General features: G+C 43.3%; 1 protein-coding gene and 1 pseudogene across 1 annotated transcript; both read left to right on the top strand.

Annotated features, from left to right (window-relative positions):
- The window catches only part of LOC134440289 (uncharacterized), a 30,615-nt pseudogene extending 20,406 nt beyond the window's left edge, over window positions 1–10,209 (top strand).
- A 404-nt stretch (window positions 10,210–10,613) lies between these two features.
- LOC134440480 (gap junction alpha-3 protein-like) lies at window positions 10,614–17,117 on the top strand. Its single transcript, XM_063190576.1, has 2 exons — window positions 10,614–10,941; window positions 15,017–17,117. The coding sequence occupies exon 2, from the start codon at window positions 15,041–15,043 to the stop codon at window positions 16,172–16,174; it is 1,134 nt and encodes a 377-aa protein (XP_063046646.1). The 5' UTR covers window positions 10,614–10,941; window positions 15,017–15,040; the 3' UTR covers window positions 16,175–17,117.
- Window positions 17,118–17,246: the final 129 nt, after the last annotated feature.

A 17,246-nucleotide genomic window follows, 5' to 3' on the forward strand; every position in this document is an offset into this window, starting at 1 on the left:
TTTAATATTGACATCACAGTCAAGAGAAAATGAGGAGAATGCATTGAATGAAAAGGTGTAAACCAACTTTAAGCCCATACTTTATACCAGGGCTGGGGAACCTTTTTCATTCAAAGGGCCACTTCAAATTCATCCGAGGGCCGTAAAAGTCCTCCGAGGACGGTATTATGAACACAAACCAGGATTTCCCCCTTCACTTTAGGCCTATATTGAAGGTAGCCACCTTTAAACAAGCACCACCTTCTCTAGGTTTCCTGAATATACGTAACTTGGTTGTATGTCATATTTCATGTGAAGCTGAATAACATTAAAATCATATTGGGGGCCGGATAAAACGGTCTCAAGGGCCGCAAATGGCCCTCGAGACATAGGTTCCCCACCCCTGCTGTATACACTCCCCAGCCACTTCATTAGGAACAGTGCTGAGTTGGACCCCCTTTTGCCTTCACAGCTGCCTTAACTGCCTGCAACAATACTCGGGTAGGCTGTGGCATTCCAACAAAGATAAATTGGTACTAATTGGCCCAAATTGTGCTAAGAAAATATCCTTATGTCATTATATCTCCAGCGTGAAACATTGATGTAAGGCAGGGTTGATCCATGTTTTCATGTTGTTGACGCCAAATTCTGACCATTCCACCTGAGTGTTGCAGTAGATATCAAAACTCATCAGACGAGGCAACATTTTTCCAATCTTCTATTGTCGTTTATGGTGAGCCAGTGCAAATTGTTGCCTCATTTTCCTGTTCTTAGCTGACAGAAGTGGCACCAAATGTGCTTTTCTGGTGCTGTAGGAGTAGTTATTTGACTTAATGTTGGCTTTGTATCAGCTCAAACCAGTCTGGCCATTCTCCTCTGACCTCTGCCATCAACAAGCATTTTTACCCACGGAACCGCCGCTCAGTGTGTATTTTTTTTCTTTTTTGGACCATTCTTTGTAAAACCTACACAAGGCCCAGCTATACCAGTTCTGTATTCATCAAAGCTTATAGAAAGCCATCCAAACCCTTTGACCCAATTCATGAAGTCAAAAGACATTTACACCAATTCTATTTTTTTTATTCTAGTTCTAGTTTTTTAAACTTTTGACTTTGATGAAAATGCTTAACACATTGAGTAAAAATGTTTCTCTCAATCTTTAGTTTGGAAATAATCTTTGCTTTTGGAAATAATTTTTACTACAAATGCACTCAGAGAGTGCAAACTTCTGCCAAGGAAGCTGTTTGATCGAACATTTGACTATGTTACTGCCTAATTTTTTTCTGCTTTGTTTTTGTGGAGTTGGAAACTGCAATGTCCATGTTCGCCCTATACCGCAATGGTGTAGAACCTTTTTTAAAAATCCTGGATCCGCATCGTGATCCAGATCACTACCAAGATTGAATCACTTGTTCCTCTTGTCATTTCCAACAACTCCACATAATTTCATCCAAATCCGTTCGTGGCTTTTTGAGCTATCCCACAGACAGACAGACAAACCATCGCGACCGAAAACATAACCACCTTGGCGGAGGTAATAATCCTAAATTACTGAAAATGGGACGCCTGATCTGATTTTATGTCAGAGAATGGGGGGGGGGGGGGTATGATTGTGTGTCTCTACATATGTTACATACAGTTTGTAAACTTCTGGTATCAACTCCACCTGACTCTGTTGGCTTTTGTATGTTGTTAGAATTGCACTCAGATTAGACAACCCAGTAGCACGTCTACACCACAGGGAGGTGCCAGCTAGCCTCTGGGGCCTACTTCAGGGTCATAGGTCGGAGGCTCATGAAGAAGGTCACTTTGAGAAACCAAAGAAAATGTAATGTATGAGAGAGTTCACTCTGGTTGGCGGCCATGTAGCCAATGACCTTGCCATTCCAGCTACTTGGCGAACGCAGGCAAGTGAAAAATGAACAGGAGTCAGTAGGGCTAAATTCTAAAATACATTTTTACTCCAATTCCCAGTCATAGCACTCATAAATAAAAATGGCCTGTTAAGAACTATGTTGTGATGCAAAAAAATGTAAATACTCAAATGAGTTCTTAGGACTAGTTTCGAATTGAATATTAATATTTCAGGGCAAAAATTATACAACGAGAAGAACAGATATTATTATTATATTATGCAGCTCCATTGAAACCCATTAATTTGTGGTAGTACTGCAGCTAGTTGGTGATCACGAGCAACTTCCGTTTCTGAACCTTCTCATACACTCTATTTTCTCTGAGGAACAGGTGAACAGGAGCCACTTGCTCGCATGCTGGGGCCTATTTGGCCAGCGTTAGAGCTAGCATGCCCAAGAGTGTTTATAGACTGGCTGTGTGCCAAGGAACATTTTTGTATTTTTTTTCTGAAGAATGTAAAACTAAACCTTCATTTTGTCATTTTTTAGTGGGTGAAAAGGTTTTTACTCATTATGCTTTCTCTATGTAGGTTTGCTGCTAAGCCTCCCTAGTGGTGAAACCTAGTGCTCATTTAGCGTGCATATAAATGGACATTTAGATGGAAATTGTGATATAGAAATGGCTGAAAGAAATGTGGTTGAAGTACTGGAATGTTTATAATTGTGCAAACACACATAGGATATAATTTCATTAGTTTTCAAAATTGTGTTATCCAGAGAAAGTGTTCATGTGCAAGGCTTATTTTGGAGGCCTATAGCGGTTTTAAAGAAGATTTTAAATGTGTATCATTCAGGAGAGAAGGAACTGATAGAGGTGTAATATTACATTAAGTTTAACATTGATAATATATATCTTACCTAAAGTTGATTTGGTCTCTGATTAAGCCACTGGTGCTCTTCACAAGGGTACAACATCGATGCATAACTGGAGCACCCAACAATATCTGCACTCCTTTTTCCACATACAGTTAGGGCCATAAATGTTTGGACATCTGCACAATTTTCATGTTTTTGGTGCTGTAAACCATCCCAATGGATTTGAAATTAAATAAACAAGATGTACATTAACAGCAGACTTTCAGCTTTAATATGGGGGTGTTTGCGTCCAAATCGAGTGAACTGTGAAGGAATTATGACATTTTCTATCAGTGCCACCCCATTTTTAAGGGACCAAAAGTAATTGGACAGTCTAGTATTTATACATCAAACTTTCAATTTTGTATTATTTGATTGCAAATACTTTCCAGTCAGTTACAGCTTGTAATTTGCAATCCATAGACATCAATAGACACTGGGTTTTATCCCTGGTGATGCTATGGTGAGCTCTCTATTGCAACAGTCTTCAGTTCCTGCTTATTCTGAGGGTATTTCCCTTCAGTTTTGCCTCCAGCAAGTGAAATGCTTGCTCAACCGTACTCAGATGAGGTGATTGACTGGACCATTGAATAATATTTCACTTTTGGGGGGTAGAAATGGCTAGTGGCTTTCAGATGAAGCTTTGGGTCATTGTCCATCTGCAATGTGAAGCATTGTCCAATGAGTTCAGAACCATTAGGTTTAATATGACATGATAATATAGCCTGAAAATCTTCAGAATTCATCCTGTGGCTTTTGTCGGTAGTCCTCATCATCAATAAATACAAGGGAATAATCATATTGACAGATATGCATGCCCTCATCATGACACTACCACCACCATGATTCACTGATTGGGTGGTATGCTTTGAATCATGTGCAGTTCCTTCCCTTCTCTATACTCATTTCTTCCCATTACCCTTGACAGAAAGACTAATAAATTCACAACTTTTTCCACCTTCAATCTAAACTATTAACCTGTACAATGCAATTGAGAAACAAGCATAGCGCTTTAAATGGAAACAATAGAAAATAAAATACTTCAATTAACATGGTTGCATAAATATACACAACCTTAAATTTATACTTAGTAGCAGCACCTTTGACGTCTCTGGGCCATTCCAAAACCTCAGTATTATTCTGGTGAAGCCATTGTTTTGTAGATTTAGGCGTGTGCTAAGAGAAATTGTCGTTCTGAAAGATTAGTTCCTCTGCATCTTCAGCTTTCTACCAGGGGGCCGAAGATTTTGTGCCACTACCACGATAAGCCAAAGGTGCTGCATCAATGTATTCATTTAAGGGTGTGTATACTGATGCAACGTGTTAATTGAAGTATTTTATTTTCTATTTTTTCTCTTTAAAGCTTTGAGTTTGTTTCTCAATTGCATTGTTCATATTAATAGTTTAGATTAAAGGTGGAAAAAGCCATGAATTTATTTGTCTTTCTGCCATTTTTTTACATAACAAAAACCTGACATTTGAGGAGGGGTGTGTAGACTTTTTGAAGGCACTGTACATACACTGAGGTGATTTAAGATCTAATTCCAGGGAGTGAGAAAATGTGTCTTTTTATTGTGCAAGTAGTCTCTGGATTGTCTGTCTGCTTGCACGTGTTTCCTTGCATGTGCTTTCTTAGTTTGTCTGTAAGCCGTGTGCATGTATCTCTGTTGGAAAGAAGAGGTTAAATAAAGGTCAAATGAAATAAATAGTGAAACAATAAGCATGCAATATGATTGGTTACGTGACAACAGTCGCACAAGTTGATATGGGCGAGAATTTCCTTTTTCATTGAGTGATCGCGAGCCGATTCGGCCCACTCCCACAAACGCACACCCCTCAACAATTGAGAAATATCTGGAATTACCGGACAAGCCGCCTTTGTTATCGCTCTTGTGGTTCCCTGTGTTGCCTCTCCCACTGTAAATCTAGCATATACAGTGGCATATTTCTGCACTACCAAGTTGAATAAACTGTTGGTTGGAGGGTTGGTTTAGGTAGTGAAGACGTAGGCTTGATGTAGCGAGGTGGGCTCCCGGACTCACTGACTTGTGATGCTGCGTAGAAGCTGAATGCTGATGGGTGTTGGAGGGTGGTGCAGGGGTGGCAATCGCCCAACACTGTTAAGTGCTGTGTCAGCTGTGAACTGTATTGTTTGAGTCACACAGTTGATGTCTACAATCACTGCTCAGTGTGCCTCCAGTGTTTTTCTTTCCTTTCTTTTTTTGTCATGTTCCTTTTCAAGTTTTGCCAAAGAGTAGTTTTATTTATATTGTTTTATTTTGTGTTACAACATAGTGGCTTGTTTGGCATGCAAGTACGGGGAAGTTTGTTGCCTCTATGTCAAACCTCATACCCTGACGTTTTGGTCTCGACAAGATAAGTTTGCAATGGCTTTGTTTGATGTGAAATGCACTTTATACAATAAATAAATTGAGTAATCCCTCACGTGACGTTATTTCCTCTTTTCATCCCCATGCTGTTGTGCTCTAGCATGCAGCAAGGATGAAGTGTGGGCAAGTTCACCACTCAGTATAAGGTACACTGTATAGGATGTTTGCTATTACATCTACCAGCTGGCCTGATGTTTGTTGAACACAACATGAAGGCTCCAAGCTGAAAACGTAACCCTTCTTCATCCAACATGACGTCATGTTAGTACATCATCATTGCGCTATCATGGAAGAAGCCATGTAGGCCTACCATTTATAGAGGGCTTTAAACAAAATGGTGTAGCAATAGTCCTATGCAAATGTAGCACTAGTGAACAACACAACTATGCTATTAAATTTGGATGCAAAAACAGTCGGAATTCAATATCAGTATACAAGTTCAAGTTAAGAAGATCATTGTCATTGAAGGCAAAGAAATTGTGGGTGGAGTAACAACACTGCGTAGTTTCAAGTACAGGCTAGTAGTAGTAGTCAAAAGTGCTTGAACCCCACCTCCCCCATATAAATTCATGAAGTATATTATAAAGTATAATACATTTATAGTAATAAGTAGTAATATGAGTTATAATAAATTCACTAAGTAAATTATCAAGAAATGAGATCCCCCTCTCTCACAATTCAAGGTTAACCCCAGTGCTGATTTTTTTTTTTTTTTTTTTTTTTTAAAGGTGCACAACAACTCCCCCCCACACATACACACACACACACAACTATGTATACATGAACAAATCAAAAAACACGATCTCCATCCATATTACATTGTAATATATTTGAAATATTTTTAGATCATGGCAAAGAAGCACATGCAAAGCAGGTTAATATCACCAAAAGGCATTAACCCCAAATAGACTCAACACTTCTCCATGTGTACATCATTACGGTCCATTTACAATCCGTTTAGCATCACTTGATGTTATTTTCCTTGATTAATTTCAGCTGTTTTGTAACCTATATAAATGTTTAGTTTCACATCCTAGACAAATGATCTGTCTGTAACCAATATGTATACAGTAATACATGAAACATGTTATATGAACACATTTTTGGCCAGTCCAGTTATTACCTGACTATTCTTAATTTTGGTATTTTTCATGTGCAATTTAAATTTTGTCTAATGAGAGAGAACCATTTTGAAAATGTCTCATACATGTTGAGAAATGATCACTACAACATCTGCTGTTTTGGTAGTGCAAAAAATGACAAATGACTCTGAAATGCCCCCCATAGATTGCCATGTGCAGAAAGCAAAACAAGTAGCTCATGTTAAATGAACCCTTCAAAAAATAACAGTAAGCTTTCGTTGTTTAGGTCGGCCAAGATGACCCATCAGCTCCTAGGCCTGCCAAGCACGGCAAACGATGTTGCCCAAGCAAGGCCTTTTGAGTGAGACCACACAGATTCTTTCTTCTGCGAGGGGTAGGCGGAAGTTGAGGCGTTTGATCTGAATTCTAAAGTCTTCTTGTTGCAGCCCGTGAAGGCCTCCATTGTATGCAAAAGAGCATATGACTGCTACGGCGCTGGGTGGTGTCACGACCGTGATTAGCATTTTTCAGAGACATGGTGCCTTTCTACAGTAAGCCAAACCATCCCAGTCATTTAGCTTAGCTGTACTTATCAACCCATTTTCTGGACGTGTGTGTGCCACATCAACCGAAGGTAAATGTCTTATACATGTTTTTTTGTATTTTTTACTTTCCTTTAATTGCAAGTTACAGTGAGTTTTTCTCATGAAGTTGAGTGCTACAAGACTTGTGACATGTTTCAAGCAACAGACATGTTTGAAGCAATCAAACAAAGAAAAAATTCACATGAATTCTAAATGAATAACTCCAAATGGTCAAGTGAAAGTCCCTCAGCTGTCAGGTGTTTGTCGAGAGCTAATCTGAGGAGTATTTAAAAGTCTCTGACCACCAGGTTGTAGTCAGCAGGTGATCTGAGATGTGATCAGTGGTTGGTCGATGGAAAATCTGCTCTGATATATAAGTGTGGGGGACATAGTTGTCACGTGGGTTCGACGAGTGGCGGCCATTGGCCTTGGTAGACATCGTCAGGTGACCATGCGTGGCCGTAAGCCATCGCCCATGCTCTTAAACAGTGGTTGGGTGCCTGGGCGGCTCTTGCCAATGCTTGCTACTTGACCTGCCTCAATGTCCTGGCTACACTTCTGGGTCGGAGAGGCAACAGCTGATGCTGTGAAGGATGCTTACAACTCTGGCATAGCCTGGTAACTTGGCGTCTTGTTATTTTTATTGAACAGTTATAGTGGCTGCAGGTGTTTATTAATGTTATGCCAAGTAGGTAGAGTAATGACGTTTATACACTTTAAGCAAGAGTAAATTAATAGTTTTTATTCTCTGGGAAAGCAATTGCTCTGACAGCGTTCCACAAACTTTGTAGCTCACCTCATCACTCTCTGATTGATAGCACTTTTTGTTGAAATATTTAAGTGCTATGCTTGCAATAGTTCATATTCAGTCATCAGTTTTGAGGATGTAGTGGATAAAGGGATGATTTCATTTAAATTTCATTAAAACAGCCTTGGCACCAGATGTACTGCCTTGAGGCAATGTGTATAAATGATTAGCGCTAAGTTAAAGCATAACTTTTTTACTGTCATCTCAGTCAGTGCAAGAAAACATTCTTTGATGTTGCTGAGCTAGCATCATTTGTCATGTCTCCTTCCTTCGTCACCAGACCTGGAATCGAAAATGAACTGGGGGACCTTTTATGCCGTGATCAGCGGCGTAAACAGGCACTCCACGGGCATCGGGCGCGTCTGGCTCTCCGTCATCTTCATCTTCCGCATCCTGGTGCTGGTGGTGGCGGCCGAGAGCGTGTGGGGCGACGAGAAGGCCATGTTCATCTGCAACACGCAGCAGCCCGGCTGCAACAGCGTCTGCTACGACCACTTCTTCCCCATCTCGCACATCCGCCTCTGGGCCCTGCAGGTCATCCTGGTCTCCACGCCGGCCTTGCTGGTGGCCATGCATGTGGCGCACCGTCGCCATGCCGACAAGCGCCTCCTCAGGCAGTCGGGCCGTGGCAGCCAGGGGGCCAAAGACTTGGAGCAGATCAAGAACCAGAAGTTCAAGATCACCGGTGCCCTGTGGTGGACCTACACCATCAGCATTGTCTTCCGCATCGTCTTCGAGGTGGCCTTCCTCTACATCTTCTGGGTGATCTACCCGGGCTTCACCATGGTGCGCCTGGTCAAGTGTGATTCGTACCCGTGTCCCAACACCGTGGACTGCTTTGTGTCCCGGCCCACCGAGAAGACCATCTTCACCGTCTTCATGCTGGCCGTCTCGGGAGTCTGCCTACTGCTCAACATTGCGGAGCTGGCCTATCTGGTGGGCAAGGCATGTGGCAGGCTGTGCCAAGGGACTGACAAGGATGCCAGGGGCGCCTGGATCTCACAGAAGCTCTCCTCCTACAAACAGAACGAGATCAATCAGCTGATATCAGAGCACTCTTTCAAGGGCAAATTCTCCATGGGGAGGAAGAGCCCTGTGGAGAAGGAGAGGTGTTCAGCTTGCTAGTCTTTAATTTCTCTCTTTCTTTCTCTATAATATCTGTCTCTCCTTCTTTTTCTCTTTCTTGCGCTTTCTCTCCGTCCTTGCCTCCCAAAAAGACCCTAACCAGTGACAGCTAACCAGTCTGGATTACAAAACACTGTATTGACATCTTTCATTTTATTGACGAGAGCAAAACGATTCCTATTGTTTTTATGTGGCAGGAGCCATCCACTGTGACTGTGTAAAAAAAACTTATTTCAAGTCTGAAAAGTGAAACCTAGGGGTGAGGTGTGTCAGCACATTGTGGGGATGTCCATCACTTTGATGTGGCTCGTGTTAAACACGCTGATGTGTCAAACCGCATCAGTGCAGAGGAACTGCAGATGAATCTAAAGGATCAAAGGTGAATGGAACTGGGTGAAGTGGTTTTCAGGGCGAGATTCCCATGTGTTCCTCGTGAAAAGAAGAGACTGCTGTCAAGGTACAGTAATCGACTCTTTTGATCAACAAACGTAAAGAAAGGCAGGTTGGAATTTTTGTTGGTCTTTTGTGCGTCCTTCTGAATCATTTTTGTCGTGCAATTTGAAGATAGGCAAATGCACAAGAATTGTGGTTAAATTGCACATCAAAACATGAAAGACTGGGCTGCTAGCATCCAAACAACTTGATGAAATGTCATGTATTATTATCATCCATAAAACTTGAGTTGTTAAGAAAATGACATCTGTATACCATAGTGTAGAACTAATAGCTAAGTGACTTTTAGTGTAAAATAAATGTAAAATATGTGAAACGTGCAAAATGTTGATCACCTGTATGTAAATATGATGCAAAAAAACAATGTACAGGAGAAAGTTGTATGATCGTGCCTGTCACTGCACACATGACAGGAGTTGTCGCTTGTTTAATCCATCTGTTATATTCCAGTGAACATGACCTCTTGACCCATGACTAAGCTCTGTTGTTAGTGTTGTGCGTCACATGGGTTAAACATATGAATAGCACAGCACAGGCTATAATGGTGGCACCCACTTAATCAACTCATGATGTGCAGTACAAGGCTCACTGCTACCATCCGTATCCGTGTCAAGGCCTTTGTCTTCCACATTGGGGCAGTCAGCTAACAGAGATTTATTAGAGATGAGATTTATGAGCTTTTTTCCTTGCTGTTAAACAGCATTACCATTGTACTTGACACTGTAACATTGCTCAAGTTGGTTTCTTTGAACAACACCACGTGAGGCACACAATCACAATGACCTGGCTTGAACAAAGAAAGGGAAATATATTTATATTTACTGCTTTATTTGTGTTACAACCAGTAAACTTGTTTGAGAGGAAATCCTCTCCATTAGATTTTTTTTGTCTTTGCTCTTTCTCTCCCTACCCCTCTGTCCTTTTCCATTTATTAAAACCAAGCGCTGTTCCTAACTAAAACTGTAAATATGGTATGTTATTTATTATTCATTTGCAAATAAAGATACAGAGTCATTTCAAGTTTGTCTGTTTACGTCTTTGCCAATTGGCATTTCTTTGGAGGCCCATCTGCCTTTTTGAAAGTCATCCCATAATTTTAAAGCATGAATGGGCTCATTCCGAGATGGAAGTTTTGCTCAAATGCCACAGGTTGCTTTGAGGGGGCCTAAGGCGTCAATGCGTTTGCAAGCCACCTTTCCCCTGATAGGAGAGACCCTAAACCCTATATTTAGCTCTGCCCAGGGTTGAGCTGCAGTCAAGCTTTCGTTGGCCGATCCACCTGTCACTCACTGCCACGGGAGACTCCTGAAGATGATAGTTTACATTGGGGAGTGTGCCTGGTGCCAAATTTAACCCTGGGTGGGGGGTAGGGGGTTGACAGGCTGAGGTCGGCGAGGGCTGCTGTGTTTTTTGGTGGTGTTAGTAGTGGTGGTGATGGGGTGGCCAGGGCAAGACTCTCTCCCCGCTTGTGTTACCAGACGCAAGGAGTCTTCTCTTAGGAAAGAGACAACGTCCTGGATTTACTTTGACTGAAGTGTGTTAGAGAGGAATTGCTGGTTGTGCGGAGGTCTTGGTTTGTTCTGTTCCTCTGCCTGTCAAGACAAGAGCAGAGCCAGTCTAGTCATTTCCATTCAAGGACATCCGTCAGCCTTGACAGGCACAGACTGGCGACACGGCCTCAGAGACGGATCCGTATGGGCGATTGCTCCCCGCCAGCCCTCCAGCACCACTGGAGATGTGTACACTGACGAGGTGAGTCCCATGGCTACATTTCAGCCCCCCAAACTAAACACAACACAACACAACACTAATCTACTTAGAAAACAAACAGAGAATCACTGTCTGAGGCCTTTCACAGTTTTATATTAAAATGTATTTGGTTCCTTCTCAGGATTTGAATAGATGCTTAATTTCATGAAAAAAGCAAAATGCCAATGTGAAATGACAATCAATCTTTTCAAAGAAGTTTTAGGGCTGTTTTACTCTTTTTAGAATGGTTGTTCCTGAAGTGTCTGTAGATGCTGATGCTCAATTCCAAGCAAAAAGCCAAGTTGTCGAGCTATCACATCTCTTTTTTCCTGTTATGCCTGGTTGTTCAAATAGTTTGCAAAAATCTCTCCAGGAAACCCATAATTCACCACACACACACCATTTAAGATTTACTTTGATATCAGACGGATCAAGGCCATAAAACCCTGCCAGCCCGCTAGCGAATGCTCCCCTGGTTCTGAGGGATTGTTTTGGTGTTAGCGCCGCTCCTGCCTGGCTGAACCTTAAGCCGGGCCCTGAGCCTCCAACATTTAAGAGCTGAGGATGACTGGAGCAGAACAGACAGAGCAGAGCAGCGCAGGAGGGGGGCAGGCTCATGGGTTACTGCACAACAGCCACGCTTCCAAAATGGCTCCTAGACAAGGAGGTAATCCGGATGATGGGTTTTTGCCACTTTTTTCTCCCCCCAAAATCAGATCCTTCCAAGTAGGAAGGAATTTCACTTTGGCAGATGCTGACTGTTTGTTGTCCAACACATGGACATGTAGTGAATACAAAGATAAAAGCAATGTATAAGACTTAATGTGCTTCGCCATTAATCACTTTATCGTCTCCCCTCAAAGTTTAAATGTGTGGCACTTAAATAGATTGTAAAATTAAATGAATAGTTTAACCAATTTCGACAGTTATGGCTGAATTCAAATTATATCACCGCACCACTGTTTATACTTGGATGACTATTATGTCTTCCGTGATATCAATGCCAGATTTTTATTAGTGAAATGTAAAAATCTTGTCTATGACTTTGTGCCCTAAACACAATGGTCTAATGGAAAACAAATTGAGGGAAGGAAACACGTGTTTTAATGCTATAAAAGTGTTTGTCATTAGTCGCAAACAAACACAAATGACTTCCCCAAACATCCATGCGATCTCATATATTATACTTTCCAAAGAAAAACGTCTATTTCTCTATTAACACGTTTTCCAGCCAAATGACAATGGAAAAAGGAACTGTCTCTCTTAGAGGTGGGGTTTTTTTTCAGAGAGAAAGAGAACTGGAATTAATGAGCAGAATTCAAATGTGTGTGAGAAAGAGACAGACAGAGAAAGTGTGTGTGTGTGTGTGTGTGTGTGTGTGTGTGTGTGTGTGTGTGTGTGTGTGTGTGTGTGTGTGTGTGTGTGTGTGTGTGTGTGTGTGTGTGTGTGTGTGTGTGTGTGTGTGTGTGTGTGTGTGTGTGTGTGTGTGTGTGTGTGTGTGTCTGTTTTTACATTTGGAATGGAAGAAAGAACAAAGCATCACCGCTCAACAGTTTTCATCTGTCATGAAGGGGGCTTCGAACTGTGTCAGATCAAAGCAACAACAGCATGAGATGCGCGAGAGTCTGCTGGCAGTGCTGTCAAGAGAGCAAATAAAAGCCGACCGGCATAAAGCTGTCTGGTCACAGAGGTTTCTCCTGTTTCCCTCAGTGTTGACCACACGGGCGCTTTGAGAAACACTGGCTTTTTTCAAAAAGCTGTCTCATTGGCAGCACACTCAAAGACTCTCTAGTACAGTTGAACATTTAGCAAGACCTGCAGTTCTCCTTTTCTCTCTCTCTCTACAATATAAAAGGCTTTTATCTGAAAGCCATTAACCAAATGTTTTTTTTTTCAAAGAATTGCAAACAGCGAGATCAAACCCAAGCCAAATTCAATTATGGAGAATGTCACAAGGCAAATGATTGATCAGACTGTGACGATTCATCATCAGACTCGTTTGGTCTCTCTCTATTCGCGCCAGACTTCCCATCTCTCACTGGGGATACTCCGCCTCAGCAGCAGCCGGCCTCTCTCTGCTCTCTGCTCAGTGCTCCGGGCATCCCACGGGGTCTGGATTGTGTTATGATTCCTGCCTCCATAGCGACCAGATAACGACAAAGCAAATCAATGGATACAGATGCATCTCAGCAGAGTGGGCTAGCGCTCGCTCTCTCTCTGTCTGTCTGTCTGTCTCTCTCTCTCTCTCTCTCTCTCTCTCTCTCTCTCTCCCTCTCTCTCTCTCTTCTCTCTCTGTCTTTCTCTCTCTCTCTCTCTCTCTCTCTCTCTCTCTCTCTCTCTCTCTCTCTCTCTCTCTCTCCCACTCATTTGTCTTTATAACTGTCAGCTTTCCTTGAGGAAGTCTCGTTTGCATTCGTTTTTTCAGCTGGGGCTTTGCTGACGTGACAGATGGGGTGAAATTGCGATGCGTGATGAGAGGCCACTGGGTACTGTCTTTATTATGGGTTGTTCATCACTACCCTGAGCTCTCAGAATTCTGCCACAAAAACAATTTCAATTAAAAGTTTCAGTCTCAGTAAAGAGCCCTCTCGACACCAATTTTGTTCTTGTCATGACCTATTTTTTACCCTCTAACATTTATATTGAAACGACTACATTTGGACAAAAGTACTTGTAAAGTTTTCCATATGTTATGTTGTGACTATGTGATTATTATTAGTCCACTTCACAGGTGTCTTTATGGACACCTAAGTGCACACCTTCTAGTATGGATCGTCATAAAGTTCACTGCAGCCGGTGGTCATGCTCCATGTCCTGTACCTGTTGCTGCTAAAGATTATCTTGTCCTTGGAGATCATAAACTATTGGCACAGATAGATATTTTCCCCTTTTGAGGTCGATTCCCTGCCAGTTCCTAATAACGTGATAAGGATGAACATACCAGATGCAGGAAGTAGGCCACACAGAAAGTCCAAGACCAAAAAAACGTAAACATTCTTCGCTTGAGTGCAAGAATAATCTGCGATTCACATCAGAGAGAGAGAACCTCTCCATCAGTGGAGGCCAATCATCACCGGGACCAGGCAGCACGGCACACGTGCCACACCACACACTTGCTCCAAATTCAAAAGAGTTTACACTGGAGCAAATAAGCGAGACCTCCACTGATGTTTGGCAGTGCGCTTTCACATTTCTTCAAAGCCACACCTTGTGCTGGTTTGCGGGTCTATTTTTTTCCCCATATGCACTCAGTGACTCTCGGTGAATAGGCCTACACTGAGTGAGTCAGTGAATAACAATGTGTGGGTGTGGGTGTGTGTGTGTGTGTGTGTGTGTGTGTGTGTGTGTGTGTGTGTGTGTGTGTGTGTGTGTGTGTGGGTGTGTGTGTGTGTGTCTGCGCGTGTGTTCGTGTGGGTGTGTGTGTGTTTCACTTGACCTCACAGGTAGGTCAGCTTATTAGAAGCAATGACTATGCTGACTAGGTTTGACTAAGTTTCTTTTTGTGGAGTTAGAAACTCAAATGTCAAAATTCAGCCTATCCCGCAATGATGAAGAATCTTTAAAAAGTCCTGGTTCAGGATCATGATCTGGATCACCACCAAAACTTGTAATTTCCAACAACCCCACAAAATTTCATCCAAATCTGTTCATGGCGTTTTGAGTTATCCTGCTGACAAACAAACAGACAGACAAACAGACAGGCAGACAAACAGACAGACAAACCAACACAACCGAAAAATATAACCTTCCTGGCAGAGGTAATAATAATAATAATAATAATAATAATCATGATAATGACAATGACAATAATAGTAATCATAATAATAACATTTGATTCATACCAACATACAGCTCAATGTGCAGCAGAACATGAGGTTGGCAATGAGGCCAGGTACCTGGCTCAATGATCAAAAGATTAAAGTGACTCAGTGAATAACTGTGTGTGTGTGTGTGTGTGTGTGTGTGTGTGTGTGTGTGTGTGTGTGTGTGTGTGTGTGTGTGTGTGTGTGTGTGTGTGTGTGTGTGTGTGTGTGTGTGTGTGTGTGTGTGTGTGTGTGTGTGTGTGTATGTCCCACAGGTCCAGGTCATCTTATAGGACGCCATGGGAGACTGGAACTTGCTGGGGAAGCTGCTGGAGAGTGCCCAGGAGCACAGCACGGTGGTGGGCAAGGTCTGGCTGACGGTGCTCTTCATCTTCCGCATCCTGGTGCTGGGCACCGCCGCCGAGAAGGTGTGGGGCGACGAGCAGTCGGGCTTCACCTGCGACACCAAGCAGCCCGGTTGCCAGAACGTCTGCTACGACAAGACCTTCCCCATCTCGCACATCCGCTTCTGGGTGCTGCAGATCATCTTCGTCTCCACGCCCACGCTCATCTACCTGGGCCACATCCTGCACCTGGTGCGCATGGAGGAGAAGCAGCGGTCCAAGGAGAAGGAGCTCCTGCATCTGCAGCAGCACCAGCACCAGCACCCCGACACCGCCGACAAGCAGCTGCTCCTGGCCATGGAGGCCGCCCGGAAGCCCCGGAAGGCGCCGTGCCGCGACGAGCAGGGCCACATCCGGCTGCACGGCGCCATCCTGCGCACCTACGTCTTCAACATCATCTTCAAGACGCTGTTCGAGGTGGGCTTCATCGTGGCGCAGTACCTGCTGTACGGCTTCGAGCTGAAGCCCATGTACACGTGCAGCCGCTGGCCGTGCCCCAACAGCGTCAACTGCTACATCTCGCGGCCCACGGAGAAGACCATCTTCATCCTCTTCATGCTGGCCGTGGCCTGTCTGTCGCTGCTGCTCAACCTGGTGGAGATGTACCACCTGGGCTTCACCAAGTGCCAGCAGGGGCTGCGCTACAAGCGGGCCGCCATGCTGGTGTCGTCGGAGGCGCCGTCCAAGGCGCCGAGCGAGGCGGCGTCGGCCGTGCCTTTCGTGCCGGGGTATACGTATTACCACCACCCGGAGTCGACCTCGTACCCCCCCGCCCCGGGGTACGGCCTCTCCTCGCCCATGAACGAGTCTGACTCGTCCTTGCACCCATACACCAGCAAGGCGGCGTACAAGCAGAACAAGGACAACTTGGCCATGGAGAGAAACAGTAGACCAGAGGAATGTGAACTGAAAACGAAAAAGGGTTCGGGGTCCGTTCCCGGGTCGCCCGCCTCCACTCGTCAGGGCAGGTCCACGCGACCTCCCCGGCTTATCCCTCACAAGACCAGAATAGATGACCTCAAGATCTGACTACTGACTCACTCACTCTCCCATTGCAGACAGGGAGAATTAGGACAAACTGACTTTACAAACTGATTGTACTTGCAACCTCTTCTTTGAGGGGAAACTCTTTGGTATGGATCAAATGTAGTCTTCATCTTGTCTTGATGTGTAGTCTAGATTTTTTTTAAAGATGATTGGAAATACTGTTATTGTTTTACTTTTGTTTGTCAAGTGCTATGTGTAGGCCTATATTCCCATTTTGGATGTCCATTCACACACCCCAAAATATACAGACAGAATATTTCACTTTTACAGACTTCTCCATTAAGTCACCGCTTTTTTGAACATTTTATTCAACATTATTCTCAAAGCAGCTGCACATACCACTTGATATTAGATATGAAGACATATTACAGTGCAGATGCTGTTTGTGAGGCAATCCCTGATGTCTTAAAAGCCGTGTGTTTTCTTTTGGGGTGTAGGCCTATGTTATTGTAATGACTCTACAGAAGACTATGAAACTGCTGAAAGTCAACATGCCTGTGTCACATGTCATGTTGCATTCAAATGGTCTGTCCTACTTTTAGAGAGATCTGACGTACAGTAAATCCACTCACTTATGTTTGTGTAACATGCGATTGCCAATGCGCACTACACTTGCTGGGGAAATGTGGGTTAGACTTCCGATGGGCCATCTCCAGTTGCCGAGAAGTCTCTTCCCTCTTCCCCACTGAAATAGCTTTCTGACACCTGATAAATTTTCATAGCTGCAGACACCGAGTCTGTTTACAGTGCAGCCCCGCCAAATGCTTACCATGGCACTCCTTCTGTAGGGCAACATGGGCATATGGCAGGAGCATAAATATGGATTGTAACGGAATTATAATCCAAAGACTTTTATCTCAACAGTTCTGTTTTTTGCAATACTCCACATTATGTTACTAATTAATAACAGCTTGTTTTATTCAGTATTTTTACAGACTAAAAGGCGTACTATTCAGTAAAACCACTTTTGCGCATAGCATAGGTCATCTTCCGGCAGGTTGCCTCGATGTGCTCTTGTCTGAGTGCAGTCAATAATTATATTTTCTTGATAAGT

This window comes from Engraulis encrasicolus, chromosome 23 (assembly GCF_034702125.1).
Source record: "Engraulis encrasicolus isolate BLACKSEA-1 chromosome 23, IST_EnEncr_1.0, whole genome shotgun sequence".
NCBI classification, from domain to species: Eukaryota; Metazoa; Chordata; class Actinopteri; order Clupeiformes; family Engraulidae; genus Engraulis; species Engraulis encrasicolus.

Coding starts and splice junctions, on each gene's coding strand:
- LOC134440480 (XM_063190576.1), top strand. CDS start 15,041: ATGGGAGACTGGAACTTGCTGGGGAAGCTGCTGGAGAGTGCCCAGGAG.